Below are 22602 nucleotides of genomic sequence, written 5' to 3'. Positions count from 1 at the left end.
TTTAACTAATCCACTTTTAATTTACACCTTTTGTTAATGCAGATTAATTTCCCCGAATGTCTCTGTGTACAGAAGCCCCTTATCAACTTCATCTGTGTTATCATTCAATATCTTAAACTAAGGGCTTGTCTAAACTTAAAAGGCTGCAGTGGCACACGGTGCAGCTCAGCTGCTGTAGCGCTTCAGTGCTATGCTGACAGAAGGGCTTCTCCCATGAGTGTAGTTAATCCACCTCCCCAAGAAGTGGTAGTTATGTAGATGGGAAAAGCCCTCCTGTCAACAGCACAGTCTACACCAGGAGTTTAGGTCAGTATAACTGAGTCACTGAGGAGTATGGATTTTCCACACCCCTGAGCGACGTAGTTCTACTAACATGAGTTGCTAGTGTAGACCAAGCCTAGGAAATGTTGGAGTGGTCAATACTTTGCAGGGGCTACCCAAAATGATGCTGATGACTTGGTAGGTGGCGCTGCATGCTCTCAATCAGTAATGTACCCACGCCCTAATATGATGCTTCGGGCCTCAGTGCTGTTGCTATATTTCAAATATGAGATAAAACTGATGCCCCAACTACTTGTGGCTTAAAAAGAAGGCACAAATGGCACTTTTCTTAAGACAAAGTAGTATTAAGCCTGGCAGGCCACTAAATTCTAGCTAATAGTAATATTGCAAGGTACATCATTGTAGTAAGAAGCCAGTACACCTCTACCTCGATATAACGCTGTCCTCAGGAGCCAAAAATTTTTACCGCATTATAGGTGAAACCGTATTATGTTGAACTTGCTTTGATCCACTAGAATGCACAGCCCCGTCCCCCCCAGAACGCTGCTTTACCACATTATATCTGAATTTGTGTTATACAGGGTCGTGGCAGAGGTGTATATTCTCCTTTAGTAGTGTCCTGGCATATTTATTGCTCCAATACTTTTGATTCTTCTGCTCTGACATTTCATTATTAAAGACATCCTTCTTGACTTTCTGGGAACTCAAGCTAAATAAATCATTCTTACTTTGCCTTCTCTCTATGTTGGCAAATGGCCAAACAAAACTTGGTCTCAAAACACAAACTAATAGCTTCCCTTCCATTAAACAACATCTTATGGGTATTGTATAGCTGATGCAAGGGCATCAGGCTGGAGTATCCTGGGAAGGGGCTGTTATAATTAAATATGGGGTTTCAGTTAAGGTTGGTGAAGAGCTTTTTGTACTGCTAGCATAACAATCCTCACAGACTTTTCCAAGAGTCCTTGGCAACCCTGGCCTCAAAGAAGGTATTTATTTCATCAGAGATATTTTTCTTTAAGCAGTCACTTGATTAATATGATATTTTGCATCTAGTTCAGCACAGTTTGTCCACTACTCTTGAGGGCATTCTGCACCAAAAAGTTAAAAATTCTGCACCAAATAAATAAATTCTGCACACAATATTTTAAAATTCTGCAAAATTCTGCAAATTTTATTTGTCAAATAAATGTAGAGGCTCCAGCATGGCATTGGGGAGCACAGACCACTGGCTGCACAGAGGTGGGAGATGACTATGCAGTTCCACCCTGGGACATGGACTCAGCAGTAAGGCTGCACCCAAGTCTGACACAGCGCAAGGACCATGCCTGCCCCAGAAACACCCCAGGGACCTGCCCCTCCATGCCTGGTGCACCAGGTGTGGGCAGGTAGGCTCATCAAGGCAGGATCCAAGTGTGGAGGGGCTCAGTGTGGGGGGATCCAGGTGTGGATTGAGAGGTTCTGTGTGGGGCAATCTGAGAGTGGGCAGCTCAGTGGGGGATCCAGATGTGGGGGGGAATGTGGATGCACAGAGGCTTGTTGGGCAGCTCTGGGTGCAATGGTAATGGGACTGTGCAGGGGGGTCCAGGTGAAGATGGTTGGGGGAGGTCAGCGGGAGGTCTGGGTATAGGGGGGCTAGAGCTCGGCAGGGAGGGCCTGGGTGGGGGGAAGCTCAGTGAGGCATCCAGATGCTGAGGGAGCGGGGCTCAGTGGGGTGGTGATCCCGGTGCAGCCGGTTGGGGCTCGGTAGGGTGGGGATCTGGGTGTGGGTGGCTCATCAGGGTGGTCCAGCTGCAAGGGGAGTGGGGCTCACTGGGGGGTTTCTGGGTGCGGGGGGACATGAGGCTCAGAGTGAAGGTCTGGTATGAGGGCTTCTGGATGCACAGGGGCTGGGTGGATGGGAGAGCAGCTCCCTGTACAGTGATTCCTCCACCTGTAGCTGAGGAGTGATGGGTGCAGAAAGCGTGTGGGGGGGAGGGGAGTTTGTGGAGCTTCCTACAGACGTAGGAGAAATCTAGAGGTGGGTCTGACATGTGCCCCCCCCCCAGATGCCACACAGGGGAAGAGGAAGTCCTATCCTCCCCAGCCCAGGATAGAAGCTGAGCCCAGAACAGGGTAGGAACCACCAGTCAGGTTTTCCCCCGTCCTCACCCCTGCCCCACAGTTATTTACCTCTCTGCCAGCTGCCCTGGGCACCTGAAACATACTGCTGGGGAGAGGCGCATGACCGCTTTTGTGGCTTCCCTTTGCTTTTCCATCAGAAAGTCATTTTTCTGTGGGGAAGCAAAGAAATCAGTGGGGGACATAAATTCTGTGCACACGCAGTGGTGCAGAATTCCCCCAGGAGTAATCCACCCATAAATCAGCATTAAATGAATGGCTATTCTCCTTTAGATAGTGACCCAATAACTATTGTTGCACACCTATTTAACACAATGAAATCTCTACTGATTCTTCAGATAATTTAAAATAAACCATTCAGAGCACACACATTTCAAAACTATAAGATGACAGCTTTCTAAGTTTATTTTAGGGGAAAATGACCGCCCCAGCATCCAGCCCAGCTAGCTAGTCTGCTTGCTGGGGACATCTGGAGAGGGAGAATGCGGAAAGACCCCCCTGCCCACAAGTAACTGAGCAACAGCCTCTATGGCCCCAGCATCCCCCTTCTCTTCACCCTGCCCTTCCCCCACCCCCGCTCCACTGGATGGAGGAGAAGGACTGGAGGATCTCCCTAGCAACAGTTCCTGTGATCCACATCTATTCACAGATTTTAAGGCTGGAAGGGACAATTGCAATCAGCTCTTTCATAACACGGGCCAAAGAAGTTCACACAGTGATTCCTCCCTCCAGCCCAATAATTTGTGGTTGAGCTAGAGCATATCTTGTAGACAGCAAATCTTAAAGATTTCATGTGATAGAGAATCTACCACATCTTTTAATAAGTTGTCCCAATGGCTAATTACCTTCATTGAAAAATATGCATCTTCTTTTCAGTTTGAATTTTTCTAGCTTCAACTTCCAACCATTGGATCTTGTTATACTCTTACCTGCTAGATTAAAGAGCCCTCCAGTATCAAATATCTTCGCCCTATTCAGCTACTAATACAAAGAGATCACATTGCCTCTAACCTTCTCCTTCTACAAGCTAAACAGACTGAACTCCTTAGGTCTTTCATTTCCAAAATGAATTTCATTCTTGTAGCTTTCTTCTGAGACCTCAATTTTTTTACCTTCTTTGTTTTTTAACAGCATGGAGAGAGAATTCCATTCCTGTCCTGTCTGATGCAAAACTTACCCTATACGCAGCGGTACAGGCAACCCAAAATGAATAGTGGACTATACTGAATTGTTAGTATGATCATATTGACCCAGTAAAAAACCCTTTATTCCCAGTGAAGTCAATCAGACTTTAAAAGGATCAGAATTTCAATCTCTGAAACTCAAACTGTGAATTTTTACACTGAAAGAACTCTATTCGCAGACACTTATATTCTGAAAAATAGACTGCATATTTAATGCATCATCAGTAACATTGCCTTTATTGACTTGAGAAGGTATGTGTCATAAACAGATAGCTAAGGGTTAATGTCTCTTTCACCTGAAGCACCTGACCAGAGGACCAATCAGGAAACTGGATTTTTTCAACTTTGGGTGGAGGGAATTTTGTGTCTGGGGTCTTTGTTTTCTGTCTGCCTGCTTCCTCTGAGCTTTGGAGAAGTAGTTCTGTTTTATAATCTTCTATTTCTAAGAGTAAGGACAAAGAGATCAGATAGTAAGTTATATGGTTTCTTTTCTTTGGTATTTGCATGAATATAAGTGCTGGAGTGCTTTGATTTGTATTCTTTTTGAATAAGGCTGTTTATTCAATATTCTTTTAAGAAATTGCCCTGTATTGTGTCACCTTAATACAGGGCAATTTCTTAAAAGAATATTGAATAAACAGCCTTATTCAAAAAGAATACAAATCAAAGCACTCCAGCACTTATATTCATGCAAATACCAAAGAAAAGAAACCATATAACTTACTATCTGATCTCTTTGTCCTTACTCTTAGAAACAGAAGATTAAAAAACAGAACTACTTCTCCAAAGCTCAGAGGAAGCAGGCAGACAGAAAACAAAGACCCCAGACACAAAATTCCCTCCACCCAAAGTTGAAAAAATCCGGTTTCCTGATTGGTCCTCTGGTCAGGTGCTTCAGGTGAAAGAGACATTAACCCTTAGCTATCTGTTTATGACAGTATGTGCTAGTTAGACCTACACTAAGAGCTATGTGAAACTGCAAACTTTTGCTTCATGATCACTTTGAAAATGGAAATGTCCTGGTAGATTCTGACCAGCACAAAATCTGCACAAGTTCCCAGTATTTCTGTACAATTCACAGCACTTTAGAACAGCTCTTTAATTTCACATGGTTATTGTTAATTTAATTAAATTCATGCCAAATCTGTAAATGCCATGCCGTGCACAAGTTACCGCATGACCATGTGAATTGGACATTCTGCTTTGTGAAAGTCATACGGAATCTGGGACCACATTCAAATTAAGAGAATTCACAGAACGAAAATGGTGATGAGAAAAGTGGAGGCCATGGATCCCACATCTAATTATTATGTCGGTGATGTACACTAAAAGATAAATGTATTTACTCTGGTATGAATACTTACCAGCATACTTCTGGACGCTCTGGACAAGCATGGCACTTTGTAATAGCTAAGAGCATCAGAGATCTTACTGAAGTCAATACTGATTTTTCGCATCCCACTCTCTAACTTCAGTGAAATGCTTTATTTATGTGTTACAATGTGTAATACAGGAAACTGTAATACAAGGAATGGTACCTCCGACAAAAAATTGCCAGAGAAAATTTTATATTTTTGTTTTAAAATCTTCCTGAAACAATTCAACTTAATCCCATTATAAAATCCAAATGAAAAGCATGACAAAAAACCCAAATGAAATGTGAGGTTCTCACTTCTAATGACTAGGGCTCTGTGTCTGTCACGCAGGTTGCAGAAGTCATGGATTCCATGACTGTCTGCGACCTCTATGACTTCTGCAGCAGCCAGTGTGACTGAGCCCAGAGCCACCCAACCAGCCAGTCCCAGGGGCCAGCTGCTCAGGCAGCCCCAGGGACAGCCACACCGGCCGCCGCTGGAGCGGCTCTGCAGCTAGCCACTCGGGCAGCCCCGCAGGCAGCTGCACCGGCATTGCTGGTGTGGCCCCAGGGCCAGCAGCACTGGCTGCTGCTTGGGCGGCCCTGGGCAGCTGACCTCAGGGACTTCCCAAGCAGTGGCTGGTGCAGCTCGCCTTGGGAACCATCTGAGCAGCTGTTCCGGGGCAGTGGGAGCAGTGGCAGTTGGGTGGCCTCGGGGACAGCCGGAGCAGCTGCTGCTCAGTGGCCCAGGCAGCTAGTGCTGCTGACCTTGGTGGCCCCCCGGCAGCTGGTGCCTCTGGCCCCTGCCCCCTCCAGCAGTGACCCCCAGCGCCCTCCAGAGCAGCACCTTCTCTTAGCCCCCTGCTAAAATTTAGTCAGGGTATATAATACCCCTGTTTGCTGTGCAACAAAATATGGACGGAGGAGAAAGTGCTGGAAGAATGGACCCTCGGTATCATAATCAAGTTACCAAAAAAAGGTGATCTAAAGAGTTGTTCAAACTGGAGGGGAGTAACACTTTTATCTGTCACAGGAAAAGTATTAGCAGCAGTCCTCTGAAACAGAATGAAAAGAAAGATGGATACCATCCTACATGAACAACAGTCTGGACTTAGACAAGGAAGACTGTGCACAGATGCTATTTTCACCCTGAGACGGATTATTGAAAACACAACTGAATTCCAAGGCAGTCTTGCCATCAATTTTGTGGACTTTCAAAAGGCATTCGATAGTGTAAACAGAGAAACATTGTGGAAAATTGTGGAACAATATGGAACTCCAACAAAATTAATTAACATCCTGTGTTCTTTAGGATAGTGACAGTGCCAACCTCAGCCTAATATTTTTCCCTCATTTAAACTTTACTTTTAACTCCTAAGAAATGAAAATTCATAACTAGAATTTGAAAAAGAGACTTCTGGGCTAAAATCTTGCAAACTTAGGAATCAATTGTTATTACATATCTGCCAAGAGTGAGACACTGTATATTAAAGAAAATATTGTTTTCTTTCCAATCCTGGCTGAATTTAAAAAGACAACTTTAATTGCCTTTTTTATCATTATTATATGTGCTAATATCTATGACATATCTATAGAATTCTAGTAAAGAATATTATAAAAATAAATCCTTTTCATGTGATATAATAAAGCAAATTACCACATTTTGTTTTAGTCAATTTTTGATTGGACATAGCCCCACTTATTTTATTTTTAAGCATAATCAGCATAAGACTAAACAGCTATACTGCACTTTCATCTGAAAATTGTGAAGTCCTATACAAAGATAAGTTGTCTTATCCCCATTTTACAGATGCAGAAAGTGAGACACAAAGATAAAGTGACTTGCCCAAGGTCTCACTGCAAGTCAATGGCAGAACCGGGAATAGACCACTAGCCTCTAGACACCAAGATCTGTATTTTATTCACTTGACCATGCTGAGATCACTGATGAGGGAGGAGGAATGGAAGAAAATATCCAATCACATGTAATGTCATGAAGCTCGTAAATACTGTAACTTGAAACATGTTATTTTTCTTTTCTTTTTCTTGCAGTCACAAATACACGATTGCAGTATTTTTCATCTGGGCAATGTGACACGATATTTCTCCTAGGTGGCCTCTCTCTCTTATCGTGTGATAAATTGCTAATTAGCTTTAGCAGACTCAGAGCTGGTTCATTCTAAAAATAAATGTTAAAGCTGGGTTTTATCCCTAAAGCAGCAAAATCTTTTCTCCACTCTAGGAAAATGATAGCAATAAGACACTTCAACCAGACTTTTTAATACCTAACAACTTTCACTATGCAACTGAACTCCATGGTCCTTTTGGCCTAAGTGAAAACAATCTGCTTCTTTACATATGACAGATGTAAAGATTTTTTTCTTTGGAGGAGAAAGTTTTCTGATATCTAGTTTTCAAAATCTTTTCTTATGGAAACCATCACTATATGCTTCAGTTTACTACTATCCATGATGCTTTTTGTCCATTTCACAACATGATAGCAAAACAATGTCATCTTTACATGCGGTTGCATTTGATGTTTCCTGGAGTTAACAAAGGAGGCAATTTTAAAGAATGCTACTTTTTATAAAGTCATCTTAAAGCAGTTGGATTGAAAAGGAGTGAGTGGAGTGCAGACCATAAAGATGGCAGAAGACTTTAGTAAATATTACTATTAGTTCTGGCGAAGAGACATCATCTCACCTAGAGAGCTGTTATTCAGGACATTCTCCAAATACTTGACCATTGCCTCAACATCACTGTCCTGGTTGTGGAAGAGTGAGAAAGAATATTAGAATATTAGAATTAGAACATTAGAATGTTAAACATTCTACACCAAGAGTGTGATCCTGCAAACACTAACTATCAAGGAGTTTCCTATTCTAAGTAATCTTACTGATGTCAACGGTGGAACTCCACAGTGTAAAAAAATATACACAATGAACCCACTGAGCTAGGCCGTTTTCTACTTTTTTTGTTCCCAAGTGTAAGTTTCGGGTGACATTAGAGACAATGATTTTCTAACGTTAGTTGCCTTACAGAACTGCAAACACGTACAACAAATATGCAGGATGTTTTATAGAATTTGTATCACTTAAAGTATCACTTGCAATCTCAGTCAAAACATCAGCATTTTACATTAATTAGTCCTGAAATATCTAAAGCAATATCATGCTGAGCAGGGGAAAATGAGAGCACCTTAATGATTCCAAAGTTTCCAAGGCTCATGTTTTACCTGCCTGCATCTGATAGAAAATATTATAATTTGTAGTTGAATTACTAATTGGGGATTTTTTACTTTAATAAAAAACATTATCGCTTTTTTTCATTTGAAGCACTAGATAAACAGACCATAGTTTTCTGCAATTATGGCCTTGATTCCTCCAAGAATTATTCATCCACTTTGGTGAAGATAAGCTGAAGTCCATGTTTCAGCGAGAAGTTAACATATTCTGCTGAAGTCAAAAGGTAAACTCTAAGTGCAATTTTCAAGAGAGGTTACGGTATGCTATTTAAAAGTGTGGCACGTCTGTACTATTTGAAGCTACAGGACGAAAATCTGGTCCCATGAAAATCAATGGCAAAACTTCAATAGGTCCAGGATTTCATCCATAATATTTTAACAATGTATATTGATTCTAAAACTTAAATATAAATTTAAATTGGTGTCTTGTGTAAGGAATACATTATAGTAGTGTGTAAAACAAACTACACTAGCCACATGGAATTACCTTCATACTTTAAGACTAGCATGCTATTTTATGTTGACATCATCTTACTAAACTGTCCATTCTAGGCTCTTGTAGTTGGGGGGAATGGCTGTTGTACACAAACTGCTATTTGTACTCTACTAGGTACTTCAAATACTAGCAGATGGCTACTAGCCATGCTTCACTGACTACATACCATGTTAAACTGGCAGTCTTTAGCTGGCTGATGCTTGTTTGTGCTCAAGGAAGAACTCTTAGGATTAAGCATGATTTAATTTTGTATGGCCTAAAGTTGCTTAATGTGCTTATATCTGAAACAGACTCTGATATTTTAAAGTTAGATCTGTAGGGCATTAAATTGTATCTGTGTTAGCAATCTCAGCAAAGAAGCAAAGACTCAGTGGTCCAGGTGGTTGAACTATCCTTTTACCTGGGTAGTCCCACACATGAGGGTTGAAACAGATTGACTAGATACTGTGCGGAAGTCTGCAATACTGTTGCCAACGTTGTATTTGTTCTGTATGTAAATAAGTGTGTTAAACCAGCACCTCTCACCAGTAACAAACGGATGGCTTGCCTACATGGCGCATTAGAGTAGTGCAAGCCAGAGTATAAATCTAGAGCGTACTAGCTTGCCATGCACTAACTCACTGCATAGACTCTCCTACAGCACACAAAATTTCATAGCATGCTTTGAGGTACGGAATTTGTCATGTGCGATAGCAGGACCCACACAACGAGTTAGTGTGCAGCAGGCTAAAGCACTGTAGATTCACACCATGGCTGTTGCGCACTCACTCGCCATGTAGACAAGGCCTTACTTTAAAAAAAAGAGATGAGAAGAGGTGAGGGGGTTAAAATTCCTGCTCTGCTGTGGGGATTCAGAGGTCTGTTTCAGATGTTTACAGACAAGCTTGCTGATCAACCCTTTGACAGTCTGCCTGCACCCACAGCCTACCAAGTCTGGTTTACTGACATATTGAAACATCCTGTTTTCTGTGCAGAACAACAAAATCAGGTTTGTTGCTGTATCTCAAAGAGACATGTTGAGTCCAGTTCTCACTGGGACACATCAGCACAGCTCTGAGGAAGTCTGTGGACCTATGCTGATTTACACCAGCTGAAGGTCTGGCTCTAGAGTCTGAGGAGACATCTAAAGGACACATCCAGGTTTGTAGCTGAATTCTGACAGTCGTTGTTCCTACGGTGCCTGACAGCAATATACTTAAGACGAAGGCAATATGTTAAGTTTTGCTCCCATTCCTGGTGCAGGTAAGAAGCATGGCTTCATCGGGGCAGAACTTCCCTTGGGTAAGAAATGAGCCGTTATGGAGAAAAGACCCTTTTGCATGTAAGTTGAGGATATATTGTCTTTCAGCAGAAACTTTGTATTTTGCTGAAAGTTTTTATGTTGGATTATTGATCCTATTGCTTTGCCCACTATTCCCTTCTTTATACATTTGGTTTATCCCGAAGCTACAAAGATGAAGTGATTTTCCAAATTTTCTATTTTTGCTAACGCTGGGTTAAAGCATATAATTGTTATACTAAAGCACCAATATAGTATCCTAATTGTGTGTACTGTAGCCTAATGGAGTAACAAACACAAACAAGTATCAGAGGAGTAGCCGTGTTAGTCTGGATCTGTAAAAGCAGCAAAGAGTCCAAATTTACCCATGAAAGCTCATGCTCCAATACGTCTGTTAGTCTATAAGGTGTCACAGGATTCTTTGCTGCTTTTACAAACACAAACAAAAACACTTTGCTAGAAAGAGTTAATGTGGAAAGGTGTGTTTCAGTGGAGTCCAAATTGCACACCCCACCCCCAATTAAAAAAAAAGATGCTCTCAACATAAAACCTACATAATCAGACTCCCTCACCCCCATATATTCAGGCCTAAAATGAACAGGTTATGAGTATCCAGGCATTTCTCCACTATTATATACTCCTTCATTGCTCAGGATGACTGCAGGCATATGGTGAGAGGAGAGAGTGAGGAAAGGTTGGGAGGAGAAAAGTGACAGTTTTAAACTGCCCAACCCTCAAAGCTCTAAGATGCCTTTTCAATCGCAGTTTGAGAAGCTACTTTGAAATCATTTTCTGCTGTCAAAGTTAAAAAGGGAAGTGTTTAATATTTTTAATTGGCTTAGATTCATCCATCTGGGATCTAGGGGGTATCAATGACTAAAGAGCTCTTTTTAAAAAAATGAAATGAGGGTCTAAAAAAAATTAACAAGCAAGGAATATATTCAAAATTGCAGGGAAAAAGTGTTAATAACTGTCTCCTTGTTTTCTCTGTCTAATAGGAACTGGTGAAAGGATACAGTGCTTGGATTCTCCTTCCTCACTATCCCCACAAATTGAACTTTTACATAATTATTATTTATTTCCAGTAGTACCAACAATGAAAAGAAGTCCCCAGGGAATGGGCAATCTAAAGACAGACAGATAGATAGCTGGGTAAGGGTCGGCACTACCTATATGAGATTATGTTAACTATTCCCAAATGGATCCTCTCGTATGTCATTATGAGGTAGCACATTTTCTGTAGACCCCACAACAGATCTTCAAGAAAGACTTAGAGTAAGTCTACACAGGGATTAAAAAACCCCACAGTTGGCCAGGGTGAGTTGACTCAAGCTTGCATGGGTCAGCGTCCAGGGTTGAAAAAATGCTGTGTAGATGTTTGGACTCAGGTTGGAGTCCATGCTCTAGGACACTGAGGGTGGAGAGCCCCAGAGCTTGGGTTCCAGTCTGAGCCTGAATGGCAACATAGTAATTTTTAGCCCCAGACCCTGCGATATGTGGCTGTGCCATTGGTCCTTTATCCCTATGTAGACATACCCCATGTCTTCCTTGCAAAAATGGTGTGTTTTTAAAATCCTGGTGAATCAAAGGTACTGTAGTTTTTACCTCGATGTAGCTAGTCAAGGTCAATCTTAGTTAGCTGAGTGTGGGGGAGAGGTACATGGTTGATTTCAGTTAGCTACACTGAGGTAAAACTACCTGTGTTTTGGCTCCACTCAGATTTTACATCAAGATAGTTACCTCAATGTAAAAAATATACCTATTTTCTGAGAAGGCAAAGCCCAAGCAGTAAGTGGCTTTGCAAATGAACATAGAAGGGCTCTTCCATGCAAAGAAGCTATCCTGGACGAACGCATAGACATGTTAAACATAAAAGTAAAGAATCGTATTCTAACAGCAATAGTCTATGCCAAGGCATGCATTAGGAACCTAATGGAGCACTTCTTGGGTGAACAGCAGCACACAGTCTGCCAGCACCCATAGTCTACCAAGTCTGGTTTATTGGCATATTAAAACATACTGCATGCATTTTTATATGCAGAACAACAAAGTCAAGTTTGTTGCTGTATCTCAGATATCTTGAGCCCAATTCTCACTCAGCACAGTGAGTAATGTAATTCAGCACAGCTCTGATGAAGCTCACAGAGCTATACCAATTTACACCAGCTGCTGACCTGGCTCTGGAGTCTAAGCAGACATTCAAAATAGGAAGCTAATGTATAGAATTAACTAGACTTTTGCCTTACCAAACCATCGAAGATAAGTCCTATATTACCATTAGCACCAAAAGCAAGCATAAAAAGCAAGACAATCAATTGAAATGGAGTGTGTCCATTATCACGTCAGCTAAATTAAAGCCAACATGAAACTTTTATTGAAGCAACATTTTTTGCTGATGATTTTTAAAGGAAGTTTTCAGATTCCCTTGCTATTTGTCCCTGTTAGCTCTCATGCAATTAGAAAAGCAGTGTTCCTTGAACAAATACATGTATAAGACCATCAGGGAGCCAGAACACTGGAAAAGTAATTGTCAAAGTTATTAAAGGTTAAATCTTCCCTCTCCCCTGCACAAAACCTGAGTAAACTGGCTTTGAGCTGGAGAATTAAGCAGAGGTTTATGACGAATCTGTCCAAATGACAGCCAAGGTGCAGGGCTCCTCTGCATACCCTCCTCCCTGAGGTAAAATGGAGTTGTGCCCCATGCATGTAATGAAGGATTCATTGATCATGCCACTACTGTTACTATGAAGGTAAACTTCTTACAGAATGAAGGCTCTGCAGGAGTTCACAGGTAACACAGTACAATGCATTTAAAAACACACATCCAAACCACTTCACTGGTGGTTGTATTTTTTCAGGTTGTTTCAAGGAATGAAGGGTATGAAGGATACATCAAAAGGGCTTCGCTCCACATTAATGGTCCAAACGTGCTCCCATGGAAGTCAGTTGGAGTTTTGCCATTAAAATCAATGGGAGCAGAAGTAGTCCCTGAAATTTACTAGTAAGGCAGACTCTACCAAAAAGATTTTAGTTTTACTCATATTGGGTGTGACCCAAAACCCAGTGAAGTCAATAGAAAGACTCCCATTAACCCTCAGTGGGCTTCAGATCAGGTCCAACTCTTCACTTGTAAAATGGAAAATTTAAAATTCAGCTTTTTTTCTCCTGAAAAGTGAAAGATTGATTGTATTACCAATATTCTCAAACAGGATCAGCCTCTGCCACAACAATGATGCTGATATAGGGGAAAACCAAAGAAAAAGAGTCACTTCTTTGACAAAAGCAGTGCTAAAAAAGTGGATATTACAGGGGTGCTCTTCTTCTCATTATGCACACACATCTTTCTGTTATGTTAACAGAATCTGTGCATGTGTGCTGTGGGGGAAAACAAATAGGCATATGTAGATGAGGGATCAGATTCTGACAAGGAGTGTCAATTAAACATTTCTCCCAACCCCCAATACTAGCTCTTGTTGTCACTGAATTGTGAATCACTAAGAAATGATTAAATGTCACTGCCTAAATCTGACTGCCAATACCTAATTTACTCTGTATTATTAAGAACTCTATTTATATCTGCCGTCTTTTGTTAATTCTAAGGAGCAGTCTTCATGTTCAAAACCACTACTGACTGACACTTCATGATTGAACTCTCTGACATCAATGATGAAAGTCAAATGAAAACTTAAAGCATAGCGCTAAGAAGAAAAATACAATAAGGGCTGATGAAAGTGAGCAATAGTGTATTTTTGGGAGTACATTATGATGGATTTTTCAAGCGGCTGAGTGGCTTATGCACCACTGTTAGATTCAGTCTACGTAGCCCTTACAAACTACAGATCCTGAACAATCACATCAAAAGCGTTCCCTGACATATTCCACTGATTTTTGATTGACTAATTATTACTTTGCAAAATCACCGCCCAGCAGCTTTAACAGGATATACATACTGCTTCTGAATGTTCATACGTCTGTGATAAAAACAATGTGGGAAGGAGCTTCATACTTTTGAAGAGACATATGGATCTGATCAAGTGCTGTTTTTACAGTCTTAAGACTATTTTGATTTCCAGTAAGCTTTTTTTGAGACATTAATTTCTTTTTTAAAAGTTTCTCTGCAGCAAAACACAATTGAAACACAATCACCTTCTTTTGTGTTCAGTCTGAATGGTACATTGGTTTATGTATAATACCTGGACATTTCCAGATCAGAAGTGAAACTGTTTTTGCATAAGTCCAGTTTAACTGATGGCATAGATTCCTGATTCCCTAACACAGTGTTAGAAAGGCAGTTATACTTCCCTACACACAATAGCAAGCAACCTTATTTGTGCCTTAAGAAGAAAAACTACAGTTTGGGGCAATCAGCTAGTTAGAAGCAGCAAAGAATCCTGTGGCACCTTATAGACTAACAGACGTTTTGGAGCATGAGCTTTCATGGGTGAATACCCACGAAAGCTCACGCTCCAAAACATCTGTTAGTCTATAAGGTGCCATAGGATTCTTTGCTGCTTTTACAGATCCAGACTAACATGGCTACCCCTCTGATACTTGAGCTAGTTAGAAGTTATTTATAATTTGTTTAGCAGTAGCAGGATGTTTGATTCCATAAAAATGTTAAAAGTCACAGTCCCATCAAGAGCTTGCAACTGAAATTAGAAACAGATAGTACAATTCAAACGCATACAACACATAGGTTGAAGGTCTAGGGTAAAATTTTCAAAAGCTCCTAAGTGACTCTGGAAGATAAAACCCACTTTCAGAAGTGACATAGGCATTTAGGAGTCTGCAGCCCATTAGCTTTCAATGAGACTTGGGCTCCTCAGTGCCCATGTCATTTTTGAAAATTTTACTCTCAAGCTCCTAAGTCACCAAGATGCCTTTGGAAGTTTTACCCCTAATGCTGAAGTGATGTAGGAGTCTTTCACTCACTCACTCACTCTCCTGCCAATGATTTCAAGAGACACCGAACACCCATAGTTCTCAAGTCAGCTGCTCAACCTCTTAGGATTAAACACTTCGGTATTTTACTGTTTTCTATTTTAACTGGAAAAATTAGCACCTGCACATATGCTGTTAACACAAAGAAGCATGTATACCTGTTGATCTGTTTTAGAGACAGTCTGTGATACTTCCATATTCTCCTCCTCCTCCTCACTTGTTTCCGAACAAGAATCAAATGCATCATTATAACATTCTTCTGCAATTTGTGGATCTTCAGGGATCTCTGGAATGAAGTAAGAGTTTGTAGTTAGATAAATTCTTTTAAATCTGCATTCCAGGGTCTTGTTTTAAGTCCTGTTGTGAATCAATGCAAAGTAACCAACAATAAATGCTAGTCTAGACACTCCACAAATGTTTGTGTCCTGAATTATGTTTGCTATGTGTAGACAAGATTTACAGTCCTTTAAAGGCTTGTCTACACGACATGACAAAGCGCTCTAGAGGGGGGTGATTTGTAAAGCACTCTAACGGCCCCTACATAGACCCAGTTGGCGAGCTCTAGATTAATGCAAACTAGGTACCTTTTACAGCAAGCTGACAGGGTTTACACGGGGCAATTAGAGTACTTTACAAATCACACCCCTTTAGAGCACTTTGCTGTGCCATGTTGACAAGCCCTTAGTGAACTTGAATTAATTGGAAATTATCTGGAGTTAAAACAGGTCCACAAATGGTAATCCAGACAAATCTGAAAGGGATGCAGAAGCAGGAGTAGGATTTGGGTATGGCACGATGTCAGCTCTTTGATAATTAAGAGATCTCAGCAATTCAGTGTTAAAATCTGCCTAGGTAGGGTAAAAATGGGATAAATTATCACCCAGGGAATGGGAAAGCAGAACAGTTTTTTATTACAAGAGCACATAGCTTTTAATCATAATTAATACTACCGGGACTGATTTATGAGCTTTCTTTTTAAATAACAACATAAACAAAACCCTTTAAAAACCCTCTGCACATTCCAAGAACTATGTTATATATTATAGTTATATAATATATAGTGAATCATGTGTGTGCCCACACATGCATGCATGTAATATAAATGGACTTAATACAATTATGAAAAACCCCTTATTGAAAGGAGTCTGTGCTCACCCCACCCAGACAAAATAATATATCTTCAATTTCTTTTCCTTTTTATCATAAAAAATGAGCATATTCCACATTTTAGATAGTTTTGTTAAGTGTAGTGCAGGCTCACTATTTATGTAGCTTTAGAAAGACAATTTGAAGCAGTTCAATGCAATAATTGAATAATAATTATTTGTTGGTAAAGTTATTTATTCTTGGAGGTGCACAAACTGAACAGTGAAATACCACTTAAACATTCTTCTTTAGAAAGTGGGGAGAATTAAAAAACAAAAAGAACTCAAATGAAACTCTGGCATGAAGCATGCTGCTATTGTGCTGCCTGCATAAATGTTGTAAGACTGAAAAACCCAAGTGGAGCTGTGTCAGCATTTTGGATACAAATCAAATATGTAAAACAAGAAAATATTTGTGAAAATATACACTAGGGATGGAACATAGTATTAGAGATATTTTAGCTGGGAAGCTTCCTTCAGCTTGTGCATCAGACAAAATGTAGTTTTAACTTTGATGTTCCTTTTTATGACCTTTAGGAAGCTTTTTTCAAATCAAAATGACAACTCTTTAATGGCCTTTATCTTGTGTTCAGATCCTTACTTAAACCATCCAAATGGAATAGTTTTAAAACACATTCTACTAAACATTTATAAATTTTAATGAATTGTGGTTAAAGTTTACCTTAGGTCAGTGTAGTAAAAGTTATTTATTTAGAAGAGATTAGACTTTGACCAAGAAATAGACACTTGCTGGTGGAAATCAGCATAGCCACAATGAAGTTAATAGGGTTACAGTAATTTACAATTAAGCATCTTGGCTCTTTGTAACTTCAAACATCAATTTATTGTTATGACATTGAGTGAGAGTAGGATACCAAAATCTCACCTTTAAAATACTGTATGCGGCAAAATATCCCTTCTCAGGAGCAGCTGTGAAATACTTTGATAATAATTCAGTGGAGGCAGCCTAATATTAGAGGAAAGGACTACAAATTAGCCTTCCTGGATTACATTTCTCAGCTCTAGCATTAAATTGTTGTTTGATGCTGCCTAGAGGGCAGGCATACTAGTGTTCTAATTCTAGATCTGCCACTGACTCATGCTTCCCTAGGACAAGTCACTTCACATCCCTGTGTCTCAACTTCCTCATCTGGAAAATGGACCTACTACTACCTATCTATGTTGTTCTCATGAAGGCCTTACTTCAGCAAAGCACCTGCTTCAAGTTAAACATGTTTAAATGCTTTGCTGAATAAGGATAGCTTGATTAATCAAGACCTAAAAAAAAATCAATGTTTATCACGTACCACCCAGGCTATCTGAGATGCTACAGAATTTTCCTACATTTACAATAATTGTGGGATCTCAGATGCTGTGATAAATTGAGTTTTAACAACAACCACAGTGCCTCATGGAGACACTGAGAGACTTAATGTTTGAGCCCAAGTGAAAGTGGTTCTGAATAATTAATAATAATACCTTACATCTCTGTTTATTACCACTGAAGTGCTAAAGGTGGACCCAAGTGTAAAAAAAAGAAAAAAAATCAACTCAAAAACATTTAGGGTTGTGCAATGCTGTAATTTTATCAAATTAAACTACAAATTCACGGTCCATTTTGGTCAATTTCACGGTCACAGGATTTTTAAAAAAGTAAATTTCATGATTTCAGCTATTTAAATCTGAAATTTCACAGTGTTGTAATTCTAGGAGTCCTGACTCAAAAAAGAGTTGAGGGGGGTCACACAAAGTTATTGTCGGAGGGTTGTAGTATTGCTACCCTTGCCTCAGAGCTGGGCAATGGTGAGTGGCAGCTGCTGGCCAGGAGCCCAGCTCTGAAGGCAGAGTTGCTGCCACATAAAAGACCAGATTTCGCAGTCTGTGACGTGTTTTTCATAGCTGTGAATTTGGTAGGGCCCTAACTATAAATGTCAATTCATTTTGCAAAAATCATAAACTTTGCAGAAAACAGAGAAATGTAAAAGTTGTATGATTTTGTTTGCCAAATTGCTAAAAGCCTTCTCTAGATGGTAGGAGGATACCCCTGTGACAACTGCAGCTTCCTTCAGTGAGGTAAAAACACTCCTTGATTAACAGATTTAATTTTCTCTTACCCTGAAGTCAGGCTTATAACTAATGTATTAATATTGCATTCAGAAGCTCCAATGCATTTAGGAGACAATGGGTGAATTCGTTTAAAAAAATCTGTGGTGACTGTGCCCTACCGTAGACTGTAACTAGTAGATGCACATCTGTAATGAACAGTAAAAAAGAATTTAATCTTGTCGTCAGCAGGATTTTTTAAGGAGCCTCTATTAACATAATACAAGTAGTTAGAGCCTGGGACAGGATGTCACAAGACCTGCTGGGAGTTATTCTCCTCCAAGACACTTTCTCACTGTGATCATCTTAGGCTAGTCACTTAGGCTTAGTTTCTCAAGGGTATTTTGGGACCTAATGTTCATTGAAAACAATGGGAGTTAGGCACCTAAATACCATTGACGAGATGGGCCTTAACCTCTCTGTGCCTCAGTTTACTAATCTTTACCAAGTACACTGAGATCTTTATCCACAAGCTGCTATAGATTACGAAAAACCTCACCATGATCAAAGGAAAACAACCATCCCATCACCCCAGATAATTTGAAAATATTACATACATTTACCCATTCATTACAAAACATGGCACTTTTTTCATGTCTATGGATGAAAACAAGCTTCTTGGGGAAACTGAACAACATTTAGGATACAATTCTCAAAACCTGGCCTCCATTTATGTGCATGCTACTTTGTGCATACAAGTTTTGTACATTAGTGGGAGCACATGTTTTGTATACTATCATTTGTGCACTCACATGGTTGAACTTATGCTCGTAAACACATTTGTGTTTTCTTTTCATCCATAAATGGGTCCTGGGACATGTAAATTCTATATGACTGCACAAGTGATAATGCACAATAACAAAGGATAGGGTGAGGCACCTTTGAGAACATGGCCCTTAAAAAGTATCGCATTGTATATCCCTCATTGCCTTATAATGCCTCTGAAACACAGGAACAAGCTGGAATCTTCCTCAAATGTCATGTTCTGATCTTGAACTGGAAATGAAGCTTGCAGCACTGGAGGTGAGATTCTCACCCCACTGCGGTCTCTATATGCTACCACATCTCTGTTGCTGCATAGGGGCCATAAACAGCCCCAAGGAACCAAAGAAGCATTTCCCTGGTGCAGGTCCTACATAGGGTCACTGTAGGTAGCCCTATGCTGCCCCTCCATTGCAAGCCCTGCTGCAGCGGGCATATTGGCGGTAGATCCAGGGACAAGAGGAGTGTCTCTATAGTGCATACCACTGTGGTGATTCTAGACAGCTCCTATGCTACAGAGTAGTCCACAAGCAGCAGCAGGAGGCTGCCGTATATGACAGCAATTCACTGAGCACCTTTGGTCCTTAGAGCAGCTCAGAATGAGGCAAAAAGCTATTTTTGCCTTCCACTTTTTCTGCACAGCACAGCATGAAATCCCAACTTAATTGTCCAACTTGGAACATGCGACAACTCAGAGGAGGGTGTCACCTACCACTGGCTTGTAAGGCATTAATTAACGTAACAAGGAAAATTGTAAAGGTGCAGCAATTCATCCAGTGTAAGGACAGGCTGAGGAAATGTTTGGGTTGATATAAAAGCAGAGTATTATGCCTCTACTAGAAAGTATGGTGCTGGCATGGGGACCACTCTGATCGCTGACAAGGCATTTTCTAGCATCATTAACTTTGAAATTATAGCCAGTGAGCCTAGATCATGAGGCTTTCCTGTCAGTATTTTATATCCTTTTTTATATTGCTTTCAGCTCTGCAGCTGAGAGCTGCTCATGCAATTTAAATTTGTGGCATGATGTACTCCTCCTGATCCTTGGCCTAAGGAAAGAAAACCAATATCTTAATTATTTGTAAATGAGGAAATAAAACAGTGTAGAGAATAACCCAAAATATGGTATGTTATTCTGTCATCACAAGCATGAAAAATATATAAGATGTTCAGCACATGAAGGCACATTTCAGAGGATCATGTTGAGAGAGTAAAACCACCTGTAAAAATGGGGTTTGAAATTTCCCTCCCATTGAAAGTTAAACTTATATGCACATGCAATATCAGATAGGGTGACCAGATAGCAACTATGAAAAAACAGGATGGGGATAGGGGTAATAGGCGCCTATATAAGAAAAAGTCCCAAAAAACGGAACTGTCCATATAAAATAGGGACATCCGGTCACCTTAATATCAGATGTATTACAGTTTCATTCTGGGGTTATCATTTCCATGTTCTGCCCAATCCCCCAATGGAGTAAATGCTTGTGAATGGTGTGAAGATAAATCCCAGCTATTTTAATCCAACATTTAGAATTAGAAATGATGGCTGTCTCCAGGAAGCTTTATAAAATCAGGGTTTATGTGTTGCTCCATAAGCCAAGTATCTACAATGATCCATATATATTTTATGCACTCAATTATCTGTTTGAGCACATTAATGCATATTTTTCCCCAGGACCTGCAATATAAATATTTTTTATTTACTCTTACTTCTACACTGCAAAATATCTGCAGCAGTGAGACTCAGAGCTCATGTCTTGTGCTACAGCACTGGAAATAGCAGCACGGACATTCCTGTTTGGGCTCTAAAACCCAGTGAGGTGGGTGGGTCTCAGAGCTTGAGCAGGTACATCTACACTGCTATTTTTAGCACTGTAGTGTGAGCCCCATGAGCCTGAAGACGCCAACTTTGAGACTCACTGTCACAAGGTTTGGGGGAGGGTGTTTTTTTTTTGCAGTGTAAACATACCACTAAGTGCCACTGAGAGGTGCTGCGTACATGAAGTTCCTATTGACTTCAAGTGAGAGATATACCTTATGAGGCTGTGGAATAGCATCCCACAGGGAAGAGGTGGACTCCCCATTTCTTGGAACTTTCAATGCTAGACTGGAAAAAACACTAGAAAATATACAGTAGGAACAAAGAAAGGTGTATTGGCAAGGAAATGAACTAGATTCTCATAGACTTAAGGTCAGAAGGGACCATTATGATCATCTAGTCTGACCTCCTGCACAATGCAGGCCACAGAATCTCACCCACCCACTCCTGTAACAAAGCCTTAACCTATGTCTGAGTTATTAAAGTCTTCAAATCATGGTTTAAAGACTGCAAGGTGCAGAGAATCCTCCAGCAAGTGACCCGTGCCCCATTCTGCAGAGGAAGGCGAAAAACCCCAGGGCTTCTGCCAATCTTCTCTGGAGGAAAATTCCTTCCCAACCCCAAATATGGTGATCAGTTAAACCCAGAGTATGTGCCGCTAGTAGTCAAAGACAAATTAATTGCCAAAATTAGGCTATCCCATCATACCATTGCCTCCATAAACTTATCAAGCTTAGTCTTGAAGTCAGATACATCTTTTGTCCCCATTGCTCCCCTTGGAATGCTGTTCCAGAACTTCACTCCTTTAATGGTTAGAAACCTTCGTCTAATTTCAAGTCTAAACTTCCTAGTGTCCAGTTTATATCCATTTGTTCTTGTGTCCACATTGGTACTAAGCTTAAATAATTCCTCTCTCTCCCTGATATTTATCCCTCTGATATATCTATGAAGAGCAATCATATCACCCCTCAGTCTTCTTTTGGTTAGGATAAACAAGCCAAGCTCTTTGAGTCTCCTTTCATAAAACAGGTTTTCCATTCCTCAGATCATCCTAGTAGCCCTTCTCTGTACCTGTTCCAGTTTGAATTTATCCTTCTTAAACATGGGAGACCAGAACTCCACACAATATTCCAGATGGGGTCTCACCTCCTTATCTTATCTCTACTGGAAATACCTCACCTGATGCATCCCAAAACCGCATTAGCTTTTTTAACAGCCATATCACATTGGCGGCTCATAGTCATCTGGTGATCAACCAATATTCCGAGGTCCTTCTCCTCCTCTGTTTCTTCCAACTGATGTGTGCCCAATTTATAACCAAAATTCTTGTTATTAATCTCTAAATGCATGACCTTGCACTTTTCAATATTAAATTTCATCCTGTTACTATTACTCCAGTTTACAAGGTCATCCAGATCTTCCTGCATGATATCCTGGGCCTTCTCTGTGTTAGCAATACCTCCTAGCTTTGTGTCATCCGCAAACTTTATTAGCACATTCCCACTTTTTGTGCCAAGGTCAGTAATAAAAAGATTAAATAAGATTGGTCCCAAAACTGATCCATGAGGAACTCCACTAGTAACCTCCTTCCAGTCTGACAGTTCACCTTTCAGTATGACCCGTTGTAGTCTCCCCTTTTACCAGTTCCTTATCCAGCTTTCAATTTTCATATTGATCCCCATCTTTTCCAATTTAACTAATAATTCCTCATGTGGAACCGTATCAAATGCCTTACTGAAATCAAGGTAAATTAGATCCACTGCGTATGGTCTAAAAAATCTGTTACTTTCTCAAAGAAGATCAGGTTGGTTTGGCATGATCTACCTTTTGTAAAACCATGTTGTATACTGTCCCAATTACCATTGACCT

At 40.4% G+C, this 22602-nt stretch overlaps 1 protein-coding gene across 3 annotated transcripts in view; it reads right to left on the bottom strand.

Moving 5' to 3' along the window:
* The window catches only part of NEK11 (NIMA related kinase 11), a 172461-nt gene that overhangs the window by 37604 nt on the left and 112255 nt on the right, over positions 1–22602 (bottom strand). For all 3 annotated transcript variants that reach the window (XM_030551096.1, XM_030551097.1, XM_030551098.1), the window contains exons 12-13: positions 15060–15187; positions 7645–7705 (exon numbers count right to left, since the gene is read on the bottom strand). In XM_030551096.1, the coding sequence (XP_030406956.1) occupies positions 7645–7705; positions 15060–15187 (189 nt within the window). The remainder of the gene's footprint in view (positions 1–7644; positions 7706–15059; positions 15188–22602) is intronic.

Source organism: Gopherus evgoodei, chromosome 2, assembly GCF_007399415.2.
Source record: "Gopherus evgoodei ecotype Sinaloan lineage chromosome 2, rGopEvg1_v1.p, whole genome shotgun sequence".
Taxonomy (NCBI): Eukaryota; Metazoa; Chordata; order Testudines; family Testudinidae; genus Gopherus; species Gopherus evgoodei.
This window is presented reverse-complemented; position numbering and strand designations above follow the sequence as displayed.